The sequence below is a fragment of the Nannobrachium achirus genome (assembly GCF_963921795.1).
Source record: "Nannobrachium achirus genome assembly, chromosome: 2".
NCBI classification, from domain to species: Eukaryota; Metazoa; Chordata; class Actinopteri; order Myctophiformes; family Myctophidae; genus Nannobrachium; species Nannobrachium achirus.
The window spans coordinates 36,934,623-36,961,036 of record NC_137811.1 but is presented as its reverse complement, the minus strand read 5'-3'; the positions used below and the strand labels follow the sequence as shown (position 1 = coordinate 36,961,036).

General features: G+C 43.2%; 2 protein-coding genes across 2 annotated transcripts in view; both read left to right on the top strand.

The window, feature by feature from the left end:
* smg5 (SMG5 nonsense mediated mRNA decay factor) overlaps window positions 1–6,023 on the top strand; it is a 30,677-nt gene extending 24,654 nt beyond the window's left edge. Inside the window, exons 19-22 of the mRNA XM_080747166.1 lie at window positions 399–489; window positions 1,219–1,293; window positions 2,616–2,754; window positions 4,560–6,023. Of these exons, the coding sequence (XP_080603292.1) occupies window positions 399–489; window positions 1,219–1,293; window positions 2,616–2,754; window positions 4,560–4,643 (389 nt within the window). The 3' untranslated portion in view covers window positions 4,644–6,023. The remainder of the gene's footprint in view (window positions 1–398; window positions 490–1,218; window positions 1,294–2,615; window positions 2,755–4,559) is intronic.
* Window positions 6,024–13,627: 7,604 nt separating this feature from the next.
* paqr6 (progestin and adipoQ receptor family member VI) overlaps window positions 13,628–26,414 on the top strand; it is a gene marked incomplete at its 3' end in the record, with an annotated part of 36,034 nt that continues 23,247 nt past the window's right edge. Inside the window, exons 1-3 of the mRNA XM_080741709.1 lie at window positions 13,628–13,714; window positions 22,687–22,759; window positions 23,232–23,554. Coding sequence (XP_080597835.1) covers window positions 22,723–22,759; window positions 23,232–23,554 — 360 coding nt within the window. The 5' untranslated portion in view covers window positions 13,628–13,714; window positions 22,687–22,722. The remainder of the gene's footprint in view (window positions 13,715–22,686; window positions 22,760–23,231; window positions 23,555–26,414) is intronic.

The following is a 26,414-nucleotide window of genomic DNA, read 5'->3' as shown; positions in this document are numbered from 1 at the left end:
TAGGGATTTCCTAAGGAACAACTTATCAATAGGTCTCAGAAGGTCCGGTAAGCTTCTGACATAACAGCTTTTCACCATGATAGCAGTTTGGGTACACAGTCAACAATAAAGGCAAAATCATCAATAAAACTGTGCATAATTGTAAGCGATGCCATGAACATGTCAATTTGATGAAACCTCTATCAGGCAGACACCCAGCTTCTTCAAGTTTGACCGCAATCATGAATAACTGTACGCAATCATGAATACAAGCATGAACACAATTCATCTCATATAGGGATATTCTGCCTTTCCCACGCCACATGCTTGTCTTTCTTTCCTTTAGATAATTAGTAGGGTTGGTTATTATTATTACCATCAAATGAATACATCTGAATTTATCTAATCACGTTTCATAGTGATTGATGGACTTGACATGTTGAAGAAGGAAAATCCTGGTGCTAGGGACGGCATTCGCTTTCTCGAGTCTGAATTCCGCAAAGGAAATAGGTAAGTGTCGTTTTTGATTCGTCAGATTTGTTACAGTAGTCAATGGGCTATGTAGACCCCTAATGGTGTTATGTTTTTGCCCCATTCCATCCGTTTTGGGGGGAATTACAGTAGATGTGGCCAGATGGTCATAGAACATGGTGGGAATGTTAAGTGGACTGCCCCAAAGAGATTATCTCTTGGGTCAAAAAGATCAAGGTAAAAATTGAGAACAGATGGGTGGATCTCCATGAGATTTGATGAGAAGGATCATTAGGCCATGTTCGGATAGACAGACTTTCATGACGCTTAGTGAGAAAATCATCAATAGGATTCCCTGAAGAAATTAACTTTAGATCAAAAACGTCAAGGTCAAAATGACATAATCGGTCATATCATGTGAGGACGATTACATACTGTAACATTGGTAGAGGTAGGAGTGGCAGTGGTAGAGCGACCGACACTGAACCCCTGACTTCTCCCGATGAGTAGGTTGGTGCTTGTATGGTTTCCTAAGCCATCTGTGTGTGTGAAAGTAATGCACATTCTAAAGCAATTTGGATAAAAGTGCTATATGAATGCACCATTTACCATTTTAGGTATGCATTCTACTCATGCAATAATTGTAATTTGTACATAAAATAGCATTTTATGTACACTATGACAAGGATTTCTTAATGTGACCTTACATTTTTCCTACCGTTCCTCATTTTGTATTAGTATTAACATTTAACTTGCCACTGTGTGCAGGTACATTCGATGCCAGAAAGAGTCAGGGCGGAGTTTTGAGAGAGACAAACTGAAACGGCAGGATATGGAAGCCTGGTAAGTCCCGACATGTTCAAACTGTGGTGTAACCGTGTAATGTAATGAACCCATCAACTCATCTACTGCCATTTTTAATGCCATTTTTTACTGATATCCCGCCATAGGTCTCCATAGACTTACATGTAATTTATAGTGCACAGATCATGCACGCCCATGCACAGATCATGCACCATGTTTGTGTAGTTTGTTCACAGCTTTCAAACAAAAAAATCCGATTGGAAATCCGTTCAGGCATTCTTGAGATAATAGCCATTATGTTTTACATGTTATGTAAGCAAAGATGGCTGCCCTGTATGAAAGATGGGGTTGTATGGGGGTGGAACATGCAAAATCGCGATTGAAATCATGTTTACTAGATTTAATGGGGTCCAAAAATAAATTTTCAAAAAAAAAACATAAAAAACCCCCCCTTTTTTTTTTTTTTTTTTTTTTTCAAACTCGTCATAAGCAGAGTGGACACATACATATAACTCGTCAAACTAGTCATAAGCAGTGCATGAGTTAAAACCGAAAAAGCATCTGTGTCATTTTAGATTTTAGCTATACAGCACATTGGTTCTTAAAGTGGGGACCAGGGGTATTAGGTAGGGGGCTACCAGGGAGTCCCACGAAATCTGTGCAAATCTTTGGCAATGTATACGTTCTTTTAAAGCTTACTTTTTTAACAAATCTTTTCTTCTGGGATCCTTAACACATCGGATGCCCACGTGATCTCTGACGTCTAATTTGCTGGTGCCCATGGCAACACGTCATTTTACCTACCGGCGAGAGTACTGGCGAGAAAAGTAATCAGAGTAAATGTAATCCGAGTATGTCCTGTTTATTTCGCGAAAATCTTTTTTCAGTCAGGACCGTTTTTTATCATTTCTAAGCCACAGTGTTTGTGTTACGGCATGTAGAAGAGGCTGCCGTTTTGAGAAAAAAATGAAAAAAGGAAGGGAATCCGGAGAAAACAGCACTTTTGTGCAGCCGGTAAAAAGGAAGTCAACGAGCCACACAGCACGTCCGGGTGACGTAATTGCGCGCTGCATGTTGGGAAATGGAGTTGTTTCATCACCGCGGTAGCCAAGTGCAGTAGCTACAGTACAGTATAGTTTACTGTACAACGCGTCAAACGCGTCGTTGGGCACTCGTAAAGATCAAAGAGATTGACGCGTAGACACCACGTGGGCACCTGATGTGTTAATATGGTTTGAGAACCACTGATATAACAACATACGTTTTTCAGATAACTTTCTTTTTTCATCGACAGCAATGTGTTTAATGGGAAATATATAGAAATATAGTTCTCATGAAATGAGTGTGTGGTTTATTCTCAGGCATCTCTACAAGATGGTGGACAGCTGTCGTCAGCTGACGGTCTCCCAGAGCAACGGAGATGAAGACACAGCAGGCATGGTGACCATCCTGACCGGCCACTTAGTGGACGAGCTGTGTAACCGGAATGCACCTATGAAGGTCTGTCACCAATCATAGTTAAAGGTTCTTGTGCAAAGTTCTTAACACTATAAACAAATCCTTTTTTAAAAGACTAGTTGAACCAGTGAGTGTTATGTGTGCGCCTTGCTAGCTGCCTCCAAAGAACCAAAAGTTATAGAAACTACTTTGTATTTCTGTCTGTATGGTAGGGGTAACAGTATATGTTCATACCAGATCATTTCGTTATAGGACTTTCTGTACAGTACAGAGTAGACTTTTTTTGAGGATGGAATGGAACATAGGCCACTTGAAAACTGAGTTCCCATACTGACACATTAAGTGACTCCGGAGGATTGGAGCGCACAGCAGTGACATTTGTTATTGATCTGGCCAGATCTGAATTTTTTCTCTTTACTAGGAGCAGTGATATTCACAACCGTCTGGTGCAGTTTCAAACTAGTTAAACATTGATGGCTACCTATTACCTAACCATTAAATGTGCGTACCGTTAACACGCCTACACTATGGTGCATCCATTACTTCAGTCAGGCATTGTGAAGAACATAATTTGTCCTTGTTTATGAAAGAAATCTGTTCACAAACTGCAAAGGCTGAAATTCTAGACTTTCAGTTTCTACCATGGATGTATAGAGGGAAGGGAACATGTATACCTAACGCCATCTGCTGGTTGTGTTCAAAACTTTTTTTAAATTGCCAATCATGCCCCAATAGTGAAATGATAGTGAACTAACAGTGAAGATGGAAATAATAGTGAACTATAGCTAGCACTGTTTTAGAAAAAAAATCACAAAATAAAATGATGTATGATTGTTTTAGTATTTATCATGTCAGCTGGTGGATATAAGCATTTTTTGGGTTATGATAGTGGTATCTTCTACAGCAGTGGTTCTCAACCTATGGGTCGGGACCCCCAGGGGGGTCTCCAAATTATTTTGGGGGGTCCCCAGATGTTTAGCTTAATGTTAACATTGTTTTCTCACTCAACAGTAAACAGACCAACATACAGTACAAGTGTATATGTTACAGTTAAATTGGGTAACTCAGTTAGATTGGGGTAGGAGCGCTCGTTTTGTAGTTCACCACCACCTGATTAATTCACTTTGATAGTGACTAATCAACACATGGTGGTGACAACCATTCACTGTGTGTGGTGTGTAGTCGGTGACGTCACTCGTCTGTGACCTGTTGTTTACTAGTAAAGTAGTCTAGCTTAGCTGTTGCCATTAGCTTACTATGCCTAAACCTAACCCTAACCTAAGTAAAACTATGCCTACACCTAACCCTAACCTCCGTGGGGTGAGGCGCTATTGACCCTATCGTGAGGCTGCCGACGCTCCGTGGATCAAAGCCACCGCTTGCTCCACCTCGCGCCGCACAGCGAGCGCTCCTGGTCTCAATCTCACTGAATCTCAAACTAACTCTGACATATACATGGTATCTGCACATTTCTAAAGTGGCAAATTAAGGACTTTTAAGACCTTTTTAGTACCTCTGGTCAAACATTGGCCAAATTGTCAAATATTAGAGGCCAAAATTGTGAAAATAGCAGATCTACGTGAGCATTTTCGCAATGGAACGGGTGGAGTCAAACTAATGTAATGCCAACTCCTACAATTCCAAGTGCTTGTTTTGGAAAATTGCTTGTAATTTTTCATTTTACTGTCTATTTATTATAACTTGAAATGCTAACATGGTGTCCTGTCCAATATGTCTGTCCACTGATTAGATGCCGTGTCCTGCTTTACATTCTTTTTGAAAATCTTCCCGATAGACCGTATCTGTTCATTCATTGATTCCCTCCTTCGCTTTCCCATGATAACCAGGCGGCCATCCAAGCAGTGGGCGTGGCCGGCATGGAGCTGAAGAACGTTGTGGACTTCTACCGGCAGTGGAAGGAGATAGGCTGAGAGGTCCGAAGGAACAAGGTCGGCATGGCGGACAGCTGATAAGTCGCAACAGTCGCTCCCTCTCTCTCTCTCTCCCCCTCTCTCTCTCTCTCTGTGTCTGTCTCTCTCCCACTTCCACTCTTCGGCTCTGTGTGCATCTGCATATCCAAGGGGGATAAAAAAATCAACTCAGAGAAAAGAAAGATGGAAGCGACAAACGAGTTGAGGCTTAGCTGAGGAGGAAAAGTTAATACAATGGAGGATATGGAAAAAAAAGCAACGAGACGTGGGCGAAAACGGGGGGCTATGAGAAACGGAAGATCTTTCCACCTCTACCCTGTATGCCACACATAAAAGAGAGACCCCTAGCGGTCAGGATGAGGAAATCACAGGGATGTTAATGAAACTTATAGTGCCCCTGGTTCTCATCTTTAGCCAGGCGTATACTGTATATGTTAGCAAATGAGTACATATGTGTCGAGAGAAACTGCACGTACGTACGTGCGTGCACACACACACACACATACACACACACACACACTCATCGCATACACATTCATGCTCCGATAAGCCCATATGAATATATAGAGCAGTGTTTATAGATTTCCGTCCCTTCCTCCCTTTTTCCCCTCTTTTCTGTTTGAGAGCGGGGTCACAAGGTCGACAGACTCTGGCTGGTGCAGGTTGGGAAGGCCAAGGGTCAAATAATATGAAGAAAACCCATTGACAGAGAGAGAGAGAAAAAATATACAAGTCTTCATCTGACACCTTGGCTTACCAAGCTTCCAGCCTTAGGATTCAACAGGGTCTCCTAACTCAGAATAGAGTTGTAGAAAGGGTTGAGGACGATGCATCTACACTTCTCTGAATTTGTTCATTTCCTATAAGGCTAATCTTTTTGTTTTCATTTTTCCTTTATTTGCGGTGTACTTTTGGTGACCAGTGACTAATGTATTGTGTTAATCTGTGTATGAGAAGAAGAAAAAAATAAGGCAACATGACGGGTTGTGTCCTGTTTGTTTGTAATTTGGATTTTATTTTTGTACTCAAATGTACTTTATTTTGCGTTTTTGTAAGCTGTTGCTGAATGAAATGCAGAGGAATGTTTAGGGGAAAGGGAGGGGATTGCCATTGTGTATTGTTCCACTAAACCAGGCCTTCAGTTCTCGGAATGAAAGAAAAGAATAATAATTATAGTTATCCAGACGTTTTAATCATGGTGTCATTTTAGGAAGATGTTGAGTAGCATCAGTATCATGCCATTGGTAGTCAACAAGGAGAGAGGGGCCTGTTGCTTCCCCAGAGGAAAGCAGGGACCCCTGTGAACTCCTAGAATATATATCCCATCACTCTCCATAGTGACCCTTCATGCACAGTGCGAAGGAAAACCAGTATATGTGTGGCCACGCATTCAACAATAAATTAAAAAAATGTATTGAATCTGTCAGCGTCTTTGCTTTAATGGTATTAATTATTACTTTGCTGGAGATGTTTTGTATTCATATAACAAATTGTAGTATTTAGTCAATTTGTTTTTTTTTATTTTCTCTATCTTTTAAAAACATTTTGAATGAAGCAACATGGATTAATGATAAATTAACTTCATGTGTGTACTGTGTACTTTTAAATCATAATCATATTCTCAAATGTCTGTATTACCAAACAAAACAAAGCAAAGCTAAATTTCTGCAAATGAGGGAACAAAGTGAGATTCAGAAAAATGTGTGTGTAAAGTGCATGCATGCCAGGTAAGAACGGCAAACAGAAACTTATACAAATTCCCCCTCACTAAGGTGCCGGCTACACAGAGCTGGATATTTCTGAAGCTAGACATTCTTTTGTGCGGCTGGGGCTTGCAGCCACACGAAGCTGGATATTTTTGAAACCGGATAAATAAGTGGAGACATGGAAAAATATCCGATTCACTGGATCCGTATAGACATGGAACCCGGATATCTCTGAAGACTTTTAACCCCCTAGTGGAGGTCTGGGGACTCAGATTATTTTAGACCTAGATATCTTTGTCGTGTGGACCTAGATATTTTTCTATGTGGATACCTGAAAAACCGGGATATATGAAATATCCAGCTCCGTCTGGCCTAGGCCTAAGTCCCACTATAATTTGAACACAAAAGTCTCATATACAGCATTTATATTGGCTACATGTATTGGCCTTTTCTGCAGTCTTAAGTTACAATTGTTGAATTTACAAGTCTGTCACAGTTAAAGAGTGCCATTTGGTGTCCTCCTGTGTGACGTCACCCAGGCCACAACTGTTTCTGCTTCTCCACTTCATGCTGAAAAGGTAAGTGGTCTCATGGATGAGAAGAGTTGCGTTATGCTCCATTTTAGAGATACCACACACACCAATTGGTACAATTATTAGTTTGGGGAAAGTTAATGTAAATTTGATTAATGATTATTCAGTGCAGGTTTGTATTTGTATGTTAATCTACTTGGAAGTAAGTCCATGTCTCTCTTCTTAATGGCAGTGAGAACAAAACACTATAAAGGTTCCCCTTCTTCTCACTTTATCCATCCCATTTATCTCGTTCGCCTCCTGCTAGCACACAGTGCAATTGTCTCCAACTATGCACAAATATAGTGCTTGCCATGCATGGGGAATCGAATAAGCTACATGCATACATGACAATAAAGTCGCACAGGTACTGTACTATTGGGACAAATTAATTCACTCATAAATTTACATAAATGTAACTATATGACATATCCCAAATGGAAGCACACGATTCCCGATGCTCAACTCGAGTGTGACCATGCTTTCTGTGGCATAAGCAACTAAATCTGGCCAGGTTGATTTTTATTTTGTCACTTCAAAGTGTGACATATAGCCTAATGAAGGAAAAAGTCAATCTGTCTACACTCACTGTAGACAGATTGCAGCAAGGCAGTGGTGTCTTAACTTTTCGTATTACAAATAGCAGACAACTCGTTGGTAAATCATGGTTTGTGGTGCATGCTATATTTAGGCGTGCGCACACACCGCACACAACCCCCACACACACTCACAGTCACATGCATGTGTGCGTGCGCACGCACACACACACACACACACACTGTTCTGTTCAGTAGGGGTTGGGTTGAAACACATTTCTTCCAATCCCTTTATGCAATTGTTTCCTTTTTTCTTTTAGTACATTTTCATTTTTCTATAGTTAGACTATACTGTACTAATAGCACAGCAATATTTGTTGTCTGTTTAATTGCATGTGCTATTATCATGGCGTGCCTCTGACCCCCCCTACAGGGATTTGGTTTTGTCACTTCTTTCACTCCTAATGAGTTTGTAGGCCTGCATTTTTGGTTGGCTGGATGCCTGGATTAACTACAATCGCTCCATTTGTTAATGAACTCCCTGAACTCGGTTCTGATTTTCCATAGTAAACTAGTAAACGACCAACTGCAGTGCATGGTGGAAAAAGTACCCAAATGTTTTACTCAATCAACAGGCCTACTGCAATATAGAAACACTGTTACAAGTAAAGTCCAGAATTAAAAATGTACTTAAAAGTACAAAGGTATTGGCATCAAAATGTACTTAATCTAAAAGTACTGTAGGCCTACTCAGTCATTATACAGAATGTCCCATTTTAAGTTTTCAAAAAAAATCAAACCATCGGTTCGACCCTGTATGTGTGTGTGTCTGTGCAACAGTGGCCTTCTCAATCTGTTCCTGTTTTTATAATCCGGCCACACACCGTTGCAGGCCTACTAATGAAACATAACTCCGGCCACGCACCGTTGTACTAATGCAATATAACTCCGGCCACACGCTGTTGTACTAATGCAATATAACTCCGGCCACACGCCGTTGTACTAATGAAACATAACTCCGGCCACGCTCCATTGTACTAAAGAAGCATAGGCCGGTAACAGGAAAACTCGACCTAAAACAAACTCCACCTCATTCGCACGACCGCGCGTTTCCCAACGGGTCTGTGGCCTTAGGCTAGATGCATGACATGACAAAGTTTGAGAAACACTGATAGCAACATACTTTTTTTTTTTCAGAAAACTGCTAGGATTTAGAAGACATTTGTAGAATGTGCCTTTCAGTGGTTAAGGACCCCCAAAATGTGTTTTTGGCCACGGACCCCCATCTCAAAATATTGTGTTCCACGGATGGACGGTCCATCCGTGGAACACAATATTTTGTGTCCATCATGGACCCCTATTGGCCCTATTCACGACCCGCCCACTCAGCAAATTTCTCAGCATCCCCCGGGTGCTGACATCAATTTAGAAGGGGAAACTATAACAGAAATAGCTGGACTTAAAGCCAACAAATCATTATTTCGAACGGTAAAATAAATTATAATGCTTTGTGCCTTTTACTATCTTGTGTTCTTGATCATGCTAGCCGTATTTTATACTTTACTATTCGGAAATTGCATTAAATTTGCGATTTCTGTGTTAAATCTATAGGCTATAGTAGGATTCTCCCCTTCAAAACGTGACTTCAGCACCCGGGGGATGCTGAGTGGGCGGGCCGTGAATAGGGCTAATCGCTAAATATTTTGTTCCAGGGACTCCCAGAAGCAAAGATTAGATTTTGGTCTATTCTGCATCTAGCTTAACTCAGTCGGTGCCGTATGTAAAGTGGGACCTCTTATATTGCCGTTTCGCCACCAAAGGGTTAAAAAAATAGTGTGCACGCTGGTGCACAGATCATGCACTATGCATGTGCATGCTTTTCACAGCTTTCAAACAAAAAATTCTGCTTGGAAATCCGTTCAGGCATTCAGGAGATAGCAGCCCTTATGTTTTCTTCAAATGTAAACAAACATAGCTGCCATGTTTGAAAGATGGGGTTGGTATGGGGGTTAAACCATAGAGTTATAATAAGAATAGAGAGGACACCGGATATCCCCGCCCGTCCACTTGCATTGAGTTGCTCACCCAGCGCATGAAGCGTACTTCCGCGTTTGAGACGCCTCTGAAACGTGACGTAGTGGGGCTTCTATTTGGCTTCTGTGACGCATTTTGCTTCATAGTTTGTGTTCATGGACGCGCTGGGGCTCTAATTCATGAATGAGCACTTCCGGTATGAATGCACGTCAACACAAAGAAGCCTAGATGCGCGTTCATGAGGTTCAGGGTTCCGGGGGCTTGGGTTAAACATGCAATTTCGCGATCGCGATCATGCCTAGTACATTGTTGGAGGTCCAAAAAACATTTTTGAAAAATTCTATTTTATTATAGAAGTCGTTTTTTTGGCATTGAAAAAGTTAAGGCCACAGACTTGTTGGGAAACGTGGTCGTGCGAATGAGGTCAAGTTTGTTTTAGGTCGAGTTTTCCTGTATTCCATAGGCCTTAACCTCGTCTCACGAGGCTTTCTGGGGGAAAGCCTGGTGTTCGTTTACAACGGGCCGTTGATCCGTTCTAGGCGGAAACCACAAGCTGAATAAGCGGCGTCGCTTTGTGTTGTTTCCCCAATCCCTATTAAAATGCTCGAATAGCCTAGTTTAGTCTTGCCAATCGCTACGAGTTGGACTAAAAGATGCATATACCAAACAAATTTTCCGAAAGCAAAACTACGCTGCATCAAGGGGTTTATTAGGTAGGCCCTAAAAGTACAGTATGTCCTTGGGTGCAGGAGAATATTTTGGGTTCAAACTGAATCCGGTTTGATAGTTCCGGCTAAAGTGTAGTCCGTCTAGGACTACAACATGACGTAAAGTGGTTTCCGCTCCCGACAAGTGAAGGGACCCTAGGCTACATAGGCCTAAAGGTGGTTGCACACTGCTGCGTTTTTCGTTGCGAAATGCGTTTTTCAGGGCAAGGAGAGAGAGAGAGATAGAGAGAGCAAGGGACCGAGTGGTGCGCGAAACGGGCGGCAGTGTGCAAACGTGACTGACATAACGTGAGGTTGATTTTTTATTTGCGTGCTCCGAAATTCACTCTGATATTCGGCCCGAAAAACGCAGCAGTGTGCAACCACCTTAACTCATGGCACCGTGTCTAGGCTGCGCAACAGTGCCCTTCTGGTCACCCAGCGGTATTGCACCTATTTATGCTCACGGGACAGGGTTGAAGACAGGGGGAGACACAAAGCTAAAGGTTGGGAGTTCACTGCTCCTGGCGCTCCAAATATTGAAAATAGCAGATTTGCACACAATGCATCGAGACGCATTGTGAGTTTATAAATCGGCTATAGTAAACTAAAGTTTTCAAATAATTGTAGTGGTCTGGACTGGAGTAAATCAATGTTGCCTCTGAGATGTATTGGAGATACTAAGTAAAGTAAATGACCTCAAAATTGTACAGTAGCTATTGTAGGCCTACAGTAGGCTATTTGAGTAAATATTACTTTCCACCACTACTGGGCCATCATATCCCAGCTACTCTACTAGTTGAGTCAAAAATGGCAGTTCCGTGACCACGAGAGCGAAGGTCCGTTTCTCAATGGATTTGTCATCTAGGAGGGTTATTAAACAAATTTGGCCGGGGTGTATTTTTTAAAATGGCGGGTAAAATGTTTGACAGCTAGGGTAATTTTCAGTCTCATCCACTTACTATACACTAAACTATAAAGGAAAAAATGACTCCCAAAAAATCTGCTTTAAGTGGGATGTGAGGGGTCAAACTAGGGGTTTTTAATTATTCTGAATCCATTGCAAGCATTTGTTTTGCACGAAAAATATTCCTTGGGCAAGAAATGGCCCCACAATATGATGGTTTAGTGATGAGTCATCAATTCTCACAGTCTTTTGGGGTCCGTTTTTAGCCCAAGGAATGTTTTTTCATGGAAAACAAATGCTTGCAATGGATTCAGAATAATTAAAAACCCCTAGTTTGACACCTCACATCCCACTTAAAGCAGATTTTTTGGGAGTAATTTTTTCCTTTATAGTGTAGTGTAAGTGAATGAGACTGAAAATTACCCTAGCTGTCAAACATTTTCCCCGCCATTTTAAAAAATACACCCCGGCCAAATTTGTTTAATAACCCTTCTAGATGACGAATCCATTGAGAAACGGACCTTCGCTCTCCACGGTCACGGAACTGCCATTTTTGACCCAACTATACTGCCCTCTCTTTTGTCCCTCTGCCCTGGGCCAGTCAGTCAGTCAGTCAGTTGTTGGCCAACATTTTCGGGGAGCAAGAGGGACATTGAGTTCTTTTTTTCTGTTTCCTCTTGAACTTCTGAATAAGGACTTCTGAGGGGCCGGCCGGGGTGGGTTGTTGTAAGTAACTGAGCGGGGATCGGAGCAGAAGATTCATGCTTTTCTATCCGTTTAAAGATGCTCCTCGCGTTGAAAATGCTCTTGGAATATGAAGCGCACCTTGTGCCTCGCCTACATCTATATGCCTAAACATTTTGAGTGAGTATGGACCGTGTTTTAGCCTACGACTACGAGTATAGGCCTAGTAACATTTAGTAATAGTGCGAGGAATTAAATCGTATTCTGATATCTAGTAGTCTAGGCTAAGGGACAGTATACGAATGTATTATGCACTTATGCAGCATGTTTATGAATTGATTCCATCAAGATCCATGGTTTGATTGAAACGGGTCTTCCTCCTTGTCTCCTGATCGTGAAAAAACAATGTTTCTTTCTTTTCTGCATCCAATGAAACGCCACTGTGCTGCCTGACCTGACGGTGCTGTTCTCCAGTGAGATGTGATGACTGCAGCGGGAACTGTAGGGGTACCATCCAAAATGACTTGAGTTATAGCCTGCTAAAATGTGGCCAAATTGTTTTCCAAATGGGCATAATAACGTCAGATATCGGGTTCCCCGCCTTCATGAATCAGATCGCATCGACACAAAAGCTATAGCTATTGATTTTGCAATAGTTTTTTCTTTTAAGCTTGATTGATTTTGATTTATTGATTTGATTGTTTGATTGAATACTAATTAAAAGTTTGTTTGCATAGGAAAAGGTACAGGACAGTAGCCTACGTGTGCTGATTAAGGTAAACTAAAAGGATAAACACCACAAGAAAGCTTTTAGGCTTGGTTTAAATTGGGGTCCGCCTTTCCAAGTTCCATAGTTCTGAAATGTCTCGTGTGACCATCATGATGACATCATCTTTTTTTTCCTTTTTTTTTGGCTTGCTCTTTGTGGTTACACAACTTGTGCATGTAGGATAGGATAGCCTATCTGTGCGTGAAGCGACGCCTGCCAGTGGATCAGTGCATCTATAACAAAAAGAAAAAGTAGGCTAATAACCACACGCGCATTGGCCAAAACGCCAAGATTTAGCCTACGTACAGGTAATATATATTGTGTAAAAGCGTCTCAAAGTGGGGTCCGGGGTCCTTGCCTTCAACCCAGGGGGTCCCCAGCTTAATATTAGATAGGAACCAAATGGACCCTTATGGGGTAGGCCTATGTAGTGTGCAAATGGACCGGTTCCATTTTTATTTTACAATATAAATTGGTGTCTCAATTAGATGGGGGTCCGCGTAGACTGACTAATACATGTCAAACTGGGGGTCCTTGAAATTAAAATGGTTGGGAATAACTGCTGTAAAAAAATCTTCTCTAATGAGTGTCCCTGGCATATCTTTTCAAATGGGGGTCCGCGGGCTAACAAGTGTCAATTTGGGGGTCCTTGACATGAAAAGGTTTGAGAACCACTGACAGCGTAGGCCTACATAATGTCAGTCTGACTGACTGTTGTTGAACAATATTGACATTGAGCTTTAACTGGACGATATGCGTTGAGGATGTGAGGAGGACAGACTCAGTACGCGGGGTGGAGGAGGAAAGTATGTCTGTCTGCGACACACATGGCTGTTGTTATTGTTGCTGCAACAGTCCACGTGAGTTCACTGCCGAGCAGCAGCGCTTCCTACTGGCTCCTCCAGGGCTCTTCAGAAGGGCGCAGCCCACAGCGAGCGATCAACACACACTGACACAACACACACACTGTCCGCTTTCACACAACAATAGATCGCTGTCCAGCCCTGGTCCAGCCCGACTGCTCCCTCCTTGGCCGCGCCAATTATTATTTCCTTTCCTCTCTGTTCAGTGTTCAAACAAACAAAACAGTGGATTTTTTTGTAGGCGGACTGGGTGGCATCATCATTACTACCCCTCCGCATGCCCGACACCCACGGTAAGTTGACAAAAGATTAATATCGTCTTTTTTTTTGTTCACACTACAGCAGCATGTTTGTCATCACTACATCGTTTATTTCTGTATTTAAATGTGCTACTGTCTGGTCAGTTGTCAGTTACTTGTCACCGTGTTGATGATCGACGTTTTGGTGGTCGTGACTGCAGCAATCCGGTGTTGGTGTGGGAGGTTGAGATTCCTGGAAAGTCATTTACAGTTTGGTGAACTGCTAGTGTACTGTTCAGTAAAACTGTACATGACTTTCCAGGAATTCCAACAGTGAAACACTAATAAAGTGTAAAGAGATTTTAGTTCCTCAGGTGGTGGCTCGTATTCTATTATTAAATGCTTGTTGTTATGGTTACTTTCCCATCTCGGTGATGTATTGAGTTTACCATACTTGATGGAATGCAGTCTGTAGACATGGAGGAAATGGAAATGCCTACGGCTTTTTATCTTGAGCTTCTGGTAGCATCACATAATAATGAGTGTCGCATGCCCTTTTCTTTGTTAAAGTTTGAAGGAAAAGGTTTTGGAAGTGCAGGAACGTGAATATTTAAAACCTCCCTTCCAATACCAGTCTCTTTGTCAAAGTAAGGTCTCAGCAGTCAGTTGAGAAATAAGCAACTTGAACTCTACTGTACAGTGACCATTTGCTGGCACATTACATGGATGGGACAGCACAACATTAGGCTATCAGTGTCAGTAGGGCTGTAGGCCTATATAGCATTATCACAATATGAGACTAGATATTGCGATTTTTGAGCGGTGGTCACAACGCTCCTATACGTGGCCGTGTGTGTGGGTCTGTCTGTCTGTCTGTCTGTCTGTTTGTCTGTCTGTCTGTCTGTCTGTCTGTCTGTCTCCGGGTATGTAGCCTGCAGTAACCTTTTCTGCCCACACATGTTAAGGGAGGGGCGCTGTTGTTCAGGATAGGCCAGGCATAGGCCAGGCACACTCACACACAAACACACACAGGGGGCACACACACACACACACACACACACACACACACACACAGGGGGCACACACACACACACACACACACACACACACACACACACACACACACACACACCACTGCTCAGTTCACACGAGTGTGATTTTTTTATATCGAGATATGGCATAAGTGTTGTCTTTTCCTAGTTTTAAAGGCTGCATTACTGTAAAGTACTTCCAAGTGTTCTAGCTACCAGTGGTGTAAAGTAACTAAGTACATTTACTTAAGTGCTGTACTTTAGTACAGTTTTGAGGTATTTGTACTTTACTCGAGTACTTCCAGTTTTCAGTACTTTTACTTATACTCCAGTACATCTCGGATCCAAATATTGTACTTTTACTCCACTACAGTTATTTGAAAACTTTACTTACTAGTTACTTTGCAGATAAAAATGATTATATTATAAAACATACATTAATGCACTTTAGCCCTATTCTATACCTTGGCTATTTGAAAATAGCAGATCTACAAGCTGTGTGTGAGCTTGTAGATATGCTATTTTCAAACATTTTGTACTTTTACTTTTGGTACTTTAAGTGCATTTTGATGCCAACACTTTCATACTTTTACTCAAGTACATTTTGAATTCCGGACTTTTACTTGTAACGGAGTATATCTATATTGTATTATTGATACTTTTACTTATGTAAAATATGTGAGTACTTTTTCCACCACTGCTAGCTACTGTATATCCATAACCCACTATTGTCATTACTGTCACTGATGATGATTTATCAAAAAATCTCATTGAGTAAACAGTTTGTGAAAGCACCAAATAGCCATCCCCACAATATTGTCCCAATATCAATATTGAGGTATTTGGTAAAAAAAAAAATGAGCCTTTGTCCACATCGCAGATTACTACTTAGTCAAAATAGTTTTAAACGTGCAATAGTGTATTTAAACTTTATTCCAGCTGTTGATGCAGATGGCTGTCCACCCAGAGCCTGGTTCTGCAGGAGGATTCTTGTGTTACGTGGGAGGTTTTCCTTAGTTTTCACTGGCGCCAAGTGCTTGCTCATGTGGGAAACACTGCACTGCTCAACAAGTACATTGAATTATATTATATTATATATATTTCTTTGCTGTGTGAATAATCTTCACTTATACGCCTTTATTACTGCAGCCTCTGCAGGTACAACTTCAACAATTTAGGAGCCTCTGGAGGAATAGATTCCAAGTAGGTGTAAACTATTGGACGCAATCCAGCACAGGTGGAGGAACCTCGACACGTGAGAAGTGTGTGTACAGTACAGTTAGTTGAGGCGTAAACTAACATGAGTCACTGCTGTGAAGCGTGTTTGTCGGGTGACGGGTCGTCTGCAAGTAGTAAGTACATCTCTGTGAAATTGTACTATTTAATCACAGGTTTCTAAAAGTTACACGAAGGGACATGCAGAGAGACTGAGCTTGTGATATCAACATTAAACTAGAAGCAGTGCTCTTCCGAGCACAGGTCTCCACCAGGTGTGGTGTGTTGGTTGTGGGTGTGCAATGGGTGGTATTGAATTAGTTGGTTAAAAATGCAGGAAAAGGGTTTGTCCTTGGCCTCTAGGGAGTGCACTTATAAAGTTTGAAACTGATCGGTGGAGTTATAGGTAAAACCACAAATCGGTCTGTTATAGCGCCACCATGAGGCTGATTAAAAAAAATAAGTGGCCTTTCTTCCTCTGCCTAGTGGGAATGTGTGTGTGCGATTTCATGATAATTACACTTTGCGTTTGTGATTTGAGGCATTTTGTTCAAAACGGCTCAATCCTGCAAACTTTGGAGGCCAATTGTAGCCAATCAGGATGGAATATGGAAAATCGGACAGATCCATGTTGATCACATGACTGTAGAGATACTGTCTACCGATTTGTAGGATTTGTGGACAAAATCTCTAAGAGTAGTGTACAGAAATGTGTTTTGCAAACATCGGCCTCATGGTGGCGCTAGAACAGGGCCATTCAAAAAATGTGGGGCAGAGGTTCTGAATTGGCATCCAGGGAGTGTGTGTGCTCATTTTGGCAGCGGCCGGGCCAACAGCGCCGGAGATTAGCTGGTAACAGACGGACGGACGCACACACACGGACGCACGCACGCACGCACGGACGGACGGACGGACGGACGGACGGACGGACGGACGGAGGGGAAAACATACTCTCCCCCATGCCTTCGGCTGGTGGAGACAATAAGATAAATAATGCTACCATTTGGTTAGAGTTGTAATCTGTAATATCAGATGCACAATGCAGAAATGGAGCAAAGTTAAGGAAGGAATGAAAAGTCCCTAAAGTTAGACACAGGAAAATATGTAGTCTGTCTTTCAATTTACTGTGAGTTACAGTAAGATGCTAGGGTACAGTACGGACTGGTGCAGAAAAGGCATAATGTACGTACATGCATGTCACAACATGACAATGGAATGTTCTGTGACTTGGGCCTCTGTTCTGAATGTGCCTAGGATGTTTGCATAATAGGTGTGCCTGTGTGTTTGTGTGCGTGCGTGCGTGCGTGTGTGCGTGCGTGCGTGCACTGTGCAGCGGCAGCCATGCCCTGCATAGGCTTCTTATTGTCAGCCCCCTGGCAATAAAGATGTCCATTGAGGACGGTCATGTGACAGCATCACGAGCAAGGGAAGGAATTTCAGAATTTAGGAGTAGGACGAGTTCAAAAAACGAGGAGAACTATTTTGTTTTCCAAAATAGTTTGGATACAATGGACTAATCCAGAGGTTGGTAGACTACTAGACACTGGGTCTTCAACAGGGGGTCCGGGACCCTTAGGGGTCCTCAGAGATACTGCCACATGTGATAGAAACCTTTTATTAACCACTTGAATCCTCTTCTGTGGGGACATTAACAGCAAATAGCCTATAAACAAGCTCACAAGCCATTGCAGCTTGTAGATTGGCAAGTACAGAGCCAAAGTGTTTCTTTAAACAATATCTTTTCTATTAAGTTGTTGGAATCAAGTATTTTCAGACATTTAACCAAACATTCAGTTATACTGGTCATAACATTGATGATAGTGCTATAAACAAACGCAACATCTATGAATGAAGCCATCTATGAAATCTTTGAAAAAAGTTTAATCTGCAACACAATTTAACACAATATGCAGTGGGGATCCTTGTTTCATTTCTTTCTCAGTGAAGGGGTTCTTGGCCTGAAAAACACTGAAGACCCCTGTACTAGACTATTCGTAGATCATGTAAATAAACTGTGCACTCTGTTTAGGGACAGATAAGAAGTCAAACTGTGATGGTCTGATGATTCAATATCACACATGGACTGGAGATACCATGTCCTTAACAGCAATGTTTGTATTGAATTTCTCCCTAGCTGTTCATTAGTTGAGATGCCATCTTTTTTAAGGCCCATACCTCCTTTGTACATGCTATACATGTACATGGGACATGGGCATGTCATGTCATCGACATGAAAAAATACTGTACAACAATGGTGCTGTGAGCTTGTAGATTAGCAAATCTTTCACACCAATTATCGTAAGTATAAAATAGAGCTTAATCGGGTTGTTGCGTAAGGCAAGTATTCAAATATTGAAGATACCTGGAGGGACATTCAGGTGTTATAGTAGCAGGAAAAAGAGCCTTCAAGGAAAACATGAGTTTGTGTTTTGGTTGTGTGGGTGCTTAATGGCAGAGTAGATAACAAGACGTAGTATATGCACGTCCCCATAATTCTTGATATAACCAGTGCTGGACCAAAATAATTTGAAGTAAAGATAGATAGAAGTGTCCACACACAGTATGCTTATTGGTAGAGACCACTATGTCTTTGAATAACACCACCCTGGTGTCAAAACGGACAAGAGAAGAGAAGTGGTGGTAGTTTGGTGAGGAGTAAAAAAAAAAAAAAGATAGAAAAGCCTGGGTACCGACTCCGAGGCTAGGTGAGGAGTGGGCAACGCAGCAAACACCTACTGGCTTGCACTTCCCGCTCCATAAACAAGTTGTCACAAGATCCAACCAACATGGCATATCCCCAGAAACACCTCCTCCACCTTCTCTTCAGCCCTCAGCAGGCCTTTCCCAGAAGTACAGAACAGAAGGTCAATTTGGTTTTGTTGCTCAATAACCAGATTTGTGCAGGAGTCTTTAAACTACAATTAGGAGGAAAGGATGCACACCTTTTTTTTTTTAAAGTTTTCATTAAGCACTCATTTGTCATTGTCACGCTCTCCCAGTTCAGTTTTCAAGGACGTGATAGTCTATGGAAGCCTCGGAGGGGAAAACTGTCATAACTTAGGAGGGTGTGTCCAGCAGCATGACTCATAATAGGGACGTGTTTTGTTGGGACTTGAGAGGGAGATGGGAGTACTTCTTTCCTGCTGTCAGCTGACTTCGTGTTTACAGCAGGAGAGAGCTGGCTGGCGGAAAGCTCGGTTATTTGGGAGATTACTTCATCTGTGATAGGGTGGGGGAAATACGTAGGAGTACAATTTTTCCCTTGTTGATGTTGTCTGTACCTATTGCACTAATACATGTTTGACCACCAGCCAAATCATGTTAGTCATCATCATCATGTCCTTTTGGCTCCTCAGAGGCTTAATAGGAAACTGATGTTCATGAACTCATAAACGTTGTGTTGTGCTTTTAAAAGGAATATCCACCCCAAACAGAATTCATGGGTTGTTTTTTATATCCACACTTTAATCAGTAATTGTTCGGAAGAGTTTCTCCCAGAGCTTGAGCTATGAAAAGCTTATTATGCAAATAATGCAATCAATCACTATTAATGAGGGTAAAAGTCCACATGATTTGTTTGGTTACATTACTGAATCAGGACTCAGGACATCAAGTGACACTGAAAACAACCGATCTCATCTGAATGCAAGGCGTGAGTGCGTAGATCTGCTATTTTCGACATACGACACCACCATACGAGGTATTATACAGGCTTTATTTTCCCATGAATTGGCAAGGAAGTCTGTCCATGAAATGCCCCTTGGGGAACTTCCAAATGAATTCTGTTTCTGCTTGTTGATTCTGTTTTAATTTCTTTCAGCTGCTCAAGTTCACAAATATTGATCTAAAGGAAAACCTGTTCTGATACCCCTTAAAGGTGTTGATATTACTCAAGACTCACAGAGGTTATTACTCCTTTCCTTGCTGAACTGTGACAGTTGACAGTTATGCGCCCTCAGAGGCTATGGATTTTGCCTTCAGTACATGGTATACTATAGATGATTTTGCATGTCATTCAAAACACAGCATAGAGCGCAACACATGAAAGCCCCACCAACACATGCCTTGAGTAAAGAGAGTAAAATGGTTGTCGCCTCAGGCGGCTAGACGTGTGAATTTGTTTCTCTTTCACGTGTTACTCTTCAGTAAACCCGGGGAACTCACTCACTCATGGTGGAAATGAGCTTCTTTCCTGTGTGTACTGTGGCCTGCGTGCATGTCCATTTGTCCAGCATGAAATGAATGCAGGACTTGTCCCCCACAGGATTTGCATGCAACTACACACTTATGCGAAAATTGTGTATGTGGTGGCGTGCACAACATGTATTGTTAACGGTTGTCCTTCCCTACTGTTCCTATGATTGTGTGTGTGTGTGTGTGTGTGTGTGTGTGTGTGTGTGTGTGTGTGTGTGTGTGTGTGTGTGTGTGTGATTACACTTGTGTGGTGCCTCATTTTCATCCAGTGCAGTGTGTAACAGTCGTCTCTTGGCCCTCGTCTCTCGAGGCTTGGCCGCCACAAAGCTCACTTTGTCACAGTTAACTGGCTTGGGCTCACAGCTGGGCCACTATAAGCGACAGTCAGTCCCCATCTCATTGCTCTCGGGCCAGAGAAACACCCTGAAGGTGTGCTGAGCTGTGCTCTAATAACATGGGGACTGAGTGTAGTTTTTCAACTACCGGTAGTCATGTCCCTCCTATTGTGGAGGGTTATACTGTAGGTCAATTGGCAAATAATGTAAAATTCTGGATTCTGGAAGTGTGTTGCGTTTATCATTTGAAAATCAGTTGTCACGGGACAAAGTATACATTAAGCTTTTTTCTTTTTTTAAGATTTGTTTTTCGGCTTTTATGACTTTATTGATAGGACAGTAGACTGCCAAGAAATGGGGAGAGAGATGGGGAGTGACATGCAGCTATGGTCGTCGGGATCGGGACTCAAACCTGCGACAAGCCGTCAGGCGTCAGAACCTATGTGGTATGCGTCTGGACCGGTAGGCCAGTGGGCACCCCAGTATACATTAAGCTTAAGGGGTTGATTCCCATATACAATGCATATTGTATGTAGAAAAAAACAGATTTTATATGTTTGGCTCACTTTATGATGAACATAAGCCGTTTCCTGTCCATTGTCAGTGGATGGTAGTGATGCATTAATAGTTATGTCAGAAGCGCAGACACAACATAGTGTCCAAGTATGTGATCACCTCTCATCCTGTTCTGTTTGCCAAATATGCATGCATGCGTGTGTGTGTGTGTGTGTGTGTGTGTGTGTGTGTGTGTGTGTGTGTGTGTGTGTGTGTGTGTGTGTGTGTGTGTGTGTGTGTGTGTGTGTGTGTGTGTGTGTGTGTGTGTGTGTGTGAGAGAGAGAGAGAGAGAGAGCGTGTTGGGTAATCTATTTCAGTTTGTCTGTCAGCCAACCGTTTCCTTTTCCTCACAGATTTTCAGCCTTCAAAGTGTGTTCCTGTTGTGCTGTCCCAAGTATTGAAGTAAACAAAGAGCTACTTGTAGACTGTCATAATCTGCATCCTTCATAAATAATTATAAGCGTGGCCTACTAGTATTACCATTCTAAAATGAAAAGCTGTTTTACCAATCAAATCATGTCAAGGAAGGAAAAGCATGTCTGAAAAATATTGGAGGATATTTTATATGGGCTGAAAAACAATACCATCTCATCGACAAACGTCCTGTTGACAGAGAGGGGATTGTTGTCCTGTGCGATATTGGCACTCAGGATGATGTTATCACCATGCAAGCTTTGTTAGCAGCCTACTACAATGTGAACAATGGCAGTCATTCTCTGAGTCAAAGTCTATCTGGGTAGGCTACGTCTTGAGATGTTTGATAATGGGAGAGTCTTGTTAGTCTTGACTCCAGCAAACAAACACATCACAAGCAAGTTTGCTAATCTATCATTCTAAGCTTATATAACACAGGCCAGGGGGGGTGATAATCCCAAGGAGGACTATATAGTAGGATAGATCAGAGGCTCCCAGAGCACCCGAACGACATGTTTTCGAAACCTGTTTTTTTTTAAAGACCCTTATGGTGTTTAGTTATGATTTCTTCTTGTTGCCGTGGTCAACTAATGTCCCATGGGATTTATTTTTAACGATTTGTTGCACCTACCCATTCACTTACTATACAGGGGAAAAAACATCTTTAAGTAGCATGAGGGGTCCAACTAGGGTTTTTTCATGATTCTGAATCCATTGCAAGCGTTTATTTTGCACGAAAAACATTCCTTGGTCAAAACTGTGAAAAGTGACGACTCATCACTTAACCACAATTGTCAATTTTGTGGGGTCCATTTTTAGCCCAAGGAATGTTTTTCGTGCAAAACAAACGCTTGAAAAGATGACTCCAATGATGGATACAAGTCAAGACATCTATCATTCCTAGTCCATTTGTTAACTACTGTATAACTATACACTATATATAATTGTGGGCCAGATGTGGAAACCTTGACACAAAATTGACACAGAAATAACATGCTTTTCTGCGATTGTCTATTCGGACACTGCTGGTATTCCTATATGAAAAAGACGTGGGCTAACAGTCTGGATTTCATGTGGATCTCAGATGTCATGTTGATGACATCTCAAGTTCTCGACACTGACGTGATATCGCTGTGGTGTTATTTGCCTCTCCATTGTCTTAATAATTATACATTTTAAAGTTTAAAAGAAGTATTTAAAAAGCGTGAATGGTTTGGAGATTTCATTCCTTGTGCACAGCGTGCACAAAAAATGTGGTGCTGATCAGTTCAGTGGTTTGCAGGATTAGCCACGGACAGACACACAGACCCTCTTCTAGATGGCTCGGCCAGTCCAGTGCCGCCACACCATAAAAAGTAACTAGACCCATCTTCTACTCAAACAAGGACAGAAACAGTTGCCTCAAGTCTTAAAGGGATAGTTCACCCAAAAATTAAATTTTTTCTACCGATTACTCATCCCATGGTGACAGGAATTCATGGATATTTTTTTCGTTTTTGTCGCATTCCTAAGCCAATATTTTGATGAGCCTCAGTGGTTCTCTATGGAGACACAAAGAGCCTCCTTTGTTCCCTATGGATACACAACGCGTCTCCTCAAATTATTTGTTTAGGAATGCGAAAAAAAAATATCCATGAATTCAAGTCTCCATGGGGTGAGTAATCAATAGAAAAGTAATTTTGAGGGGGGTGAATTATCCCTTTAATGCTTCTCAATGACATATTGTTTTATTGTGTGTGTGTGTGTGTGTGTGTGTGTGTGTGTGTGTGTGTGTGTGTGTGTGTGTGTGTGTGTGTGTGTGTGTGTTCCTTGAATGTTTCTCTGCAGTGTTTCCAGTGTGGCGGGGCGGAGGGACCAGTGGTGCTGGAGCTGGTAGGTGGGCCCAGGGCTGGGGCTGGGGCCGCTGCATGCGATGGGAAACAGGAGGGCCCAGAGAAGGGGCCCATGACCCGGCGTTTGACTGCCCTGTCTGGTGTGTCCTGTGCCGGGGAGGATGGAGCAGGCTCAGGGAGGCTTGTCAGAGACGGACAGGTGCCATTAGACTGCCCAGTGCAGACATGCTCAGCATCAGACTGCCAACAGACATGCTCAGCATCAGACTACCCCAGCTCTTTGACACCCAGCTCTATGACACCCACCAAGTTCCCAAGGTAAGTTGGTGAAGTGAGAAACCCCCAAATGCTGGCCTTAGGCAGGCACGTGCACACATAGACATCAAAGGGGGCTTGAGCCCCTGCCCTTTTATCCGTCTGTAAAAAGTGCCCTCTCCAGACCATGAATGCAGTTTTTACTATGGTGAAAGAAATGCAAATACCCTCTTTCATGCCATACCTGAAGGCAGCATTCAAGAGAATTGCCTTGTCCAAACTCTCCTGACCTTAAATGCAGCTTCTTATGTCGAATAACAGCCCTCTCTCTGTGTAGAAATCCATGCTGTACGCCACATCTCCAGTATTCACTTGATTATGCTTAGTTCAGTGTGGTATCAAGCAACGAAAATAGCCGACCTCCAAGCGTTGTTATTTTCAATATTTTCACCAAAATGCCCTTTTAAAAATGTCAGCCACTGCCTCTCTAACATTCTCTGCACGTCTCTGGCCTTAGGCCTACTTTTCATGCGATTTCACGGCCGCAGACCATGTCGGAATAAAATCGTGACAGTTCTGCTAGAGTTGTGGCACGCTCCTGTCATCTCTAAGTGTAAGGTTGTCATAAAACTCAGTCCGAGCTGTTAGGATGTTTGATATTATCGTAAGTCTTTAGTCTTGGCACATGCTCGGGAAGTCCAATGATCGTCAACAACAACAACGTTGTCAACACCCAATTAGTCTCGCATAGTCAGACGTTTCGATGGCTAAGCGGAGATCTTTGAAATTCTGGCTGTGCGAGACTAACAACCAATCTGCACGCTCTTATCTTTTTATCTTTTCATATTTCATGATTAATTATTTTTTTTACACATTTTCAAAAAGTCCAGCTTCCTCATTAAAACACATAATAATGCAAAAAAAAAAAAGTTTATCTAATTTGAAGAACATTTATTTTAGTGATGCCATAAGCAGTTAGAGATATTTTTTCATTCCATTCTTAAATAGCTAATCAAATAGGGAAATACAGATGCATTAAGTAAGCAATGGGGTTTTCTGTCATTTACTCGAAATGCACTCCTCTTGGGTTATCGCGCCTCCTAGCGTGCGATACAGAGCTACACATATGCTCCCGAATGACAAAGTCGGAGGGTATGCCAGTCAAAACGCCCCGCCCCAACCGAGGGCATAAGGCGCGAGACTGGCATGTGTACTTCCTCTTCCGTTCCTCTGCACGCATGAGATACGGACGTCTACACATGTTACTCTACGACAAATAATTAATTCTTCAAGTTACTCAGTCTAAGATCAGTTCGAATTCAACTTTAGCCTTAGCGGTGAGTAGGACCATCACCCACGGGTTTCGTTCAACTTGGTCTGTTCTTCTCTGTTTTGTTCTTCGCTGTTTGCTGCTAACGATAACAAGCGGCTAGCCTAGGTTAGCTTAGCTTACCGTCGTCATGTCTAGCGAGGGTCTGTTTTCACCACCCCTCCCTCGACGCTGCGGGGATCCGGAGTGCAGCCGCTTCATCGCCGCTGAGGACCCGCATTCCATCTGCCTGGGCTGTCTGGAGCTACAACACGCTTGGCAAGGTTTCTACTTCCCAAACAGCTGCGTGTTCTGCGCGACGATGGACGCGGCCGTTCTTCACCAGCGTCTGCTGGTGGTCATGAACATGGACGCTGCAAGGCCCAAACAAAGCCACGTCGCTCGGGGAGCTCAGATGGAACACGGCGCTCAGATCCCCGCCACGCCAGGACAAAGAAGCGGGCCTGTTTCCAGCACCGCAGCAAGGTTTGTCCAGGCGGCTCCTAGTGTTTGCGAACCTATCCGCAGTAGCTTCGCTCCGATGTACACTATTTCTACCACAGCGCACAGTGGTGGACCCGGCATGTTCGGCTCTACCCCGCGCTTCTCCTTCACGCCCGGTCCTGGTTTGACCAGCACCGGGCCTCTCCAGGCCTCCGCCGCCCTGCAGGCTAGCCTCCAGGGACCACTCCAGGCGGGGCCATTGTCTCCGGTCGCCGCCGAGGCGGCCACCAGTGGGACTCCTCACCCCACCAACCCGTTCCTGATGACTCCAACGGTCACCGCCCCCCCCTCTTTCCCCCCTCTCTTAACGTCCCAACAGAACGTGCCACGTAAAGTGCCTCGCGGCTCGGACGAGTTTGGCACCTCCGAGGAGGAGGAAGATGCCATGGAAGGAGAAGAGGAGGAAGATGAAGAGGAGGAGGAGGAGGACGGTTTGGTTCAAGAGGAGACAAGTGAGGACATTGTGATGCTAAGCCCCCGTCATGGCGGCACCCCTCGCACCTCACCCCAAGCCCCCCCCATCGCCCCTGCCAAGAAGGCAGCGGTGGATAAGGAGAAGGTGGGCGCCACAGCAGAATCCACCCCACAAGAACTGGACCTGCTGGCAGTGGTTGAGCTGGCGGTGGCCAAGATGGGCCTCACTATGCCAGTGGAGCCTCGCCCTGCGAGCTCAACGGAGATCAAGTTTGCGGGCAAGAGAGAGGTACAGACACCAGTCCCTCGCTCTCAGAAGCTACCCGCTACCCCGGGGCTCAAAGAAGCTCTCCATTCCACATGGAAAGAACACAGAGAGCCCGGGAAGATGGCTCTGTCAACCTCACTGGCGGATGAGGACAAGTTTGGCGTGGGCGGCCTTCCCCCTGTGGATGTCGCCACTAATCAGTTCTTCTGTGCCCAGTTTAAACCCACGGAATGCCCCTTCACTCAGGAGCCTGTGCCCAAGTTCAAGAACAAGGACGAGAACAAGGTCTCCAACATGGTAAAAAATGTTTATAAAGCTGCAGGGCTCTCTGTGAAAAGTTTAAACGTGGTGGGGCTGATGAATGGAGCCATGGCAGAGATGCTGCTCCAAAACAAGGACCGCCTCCCTCCTGAAGCCTATGCTGAATG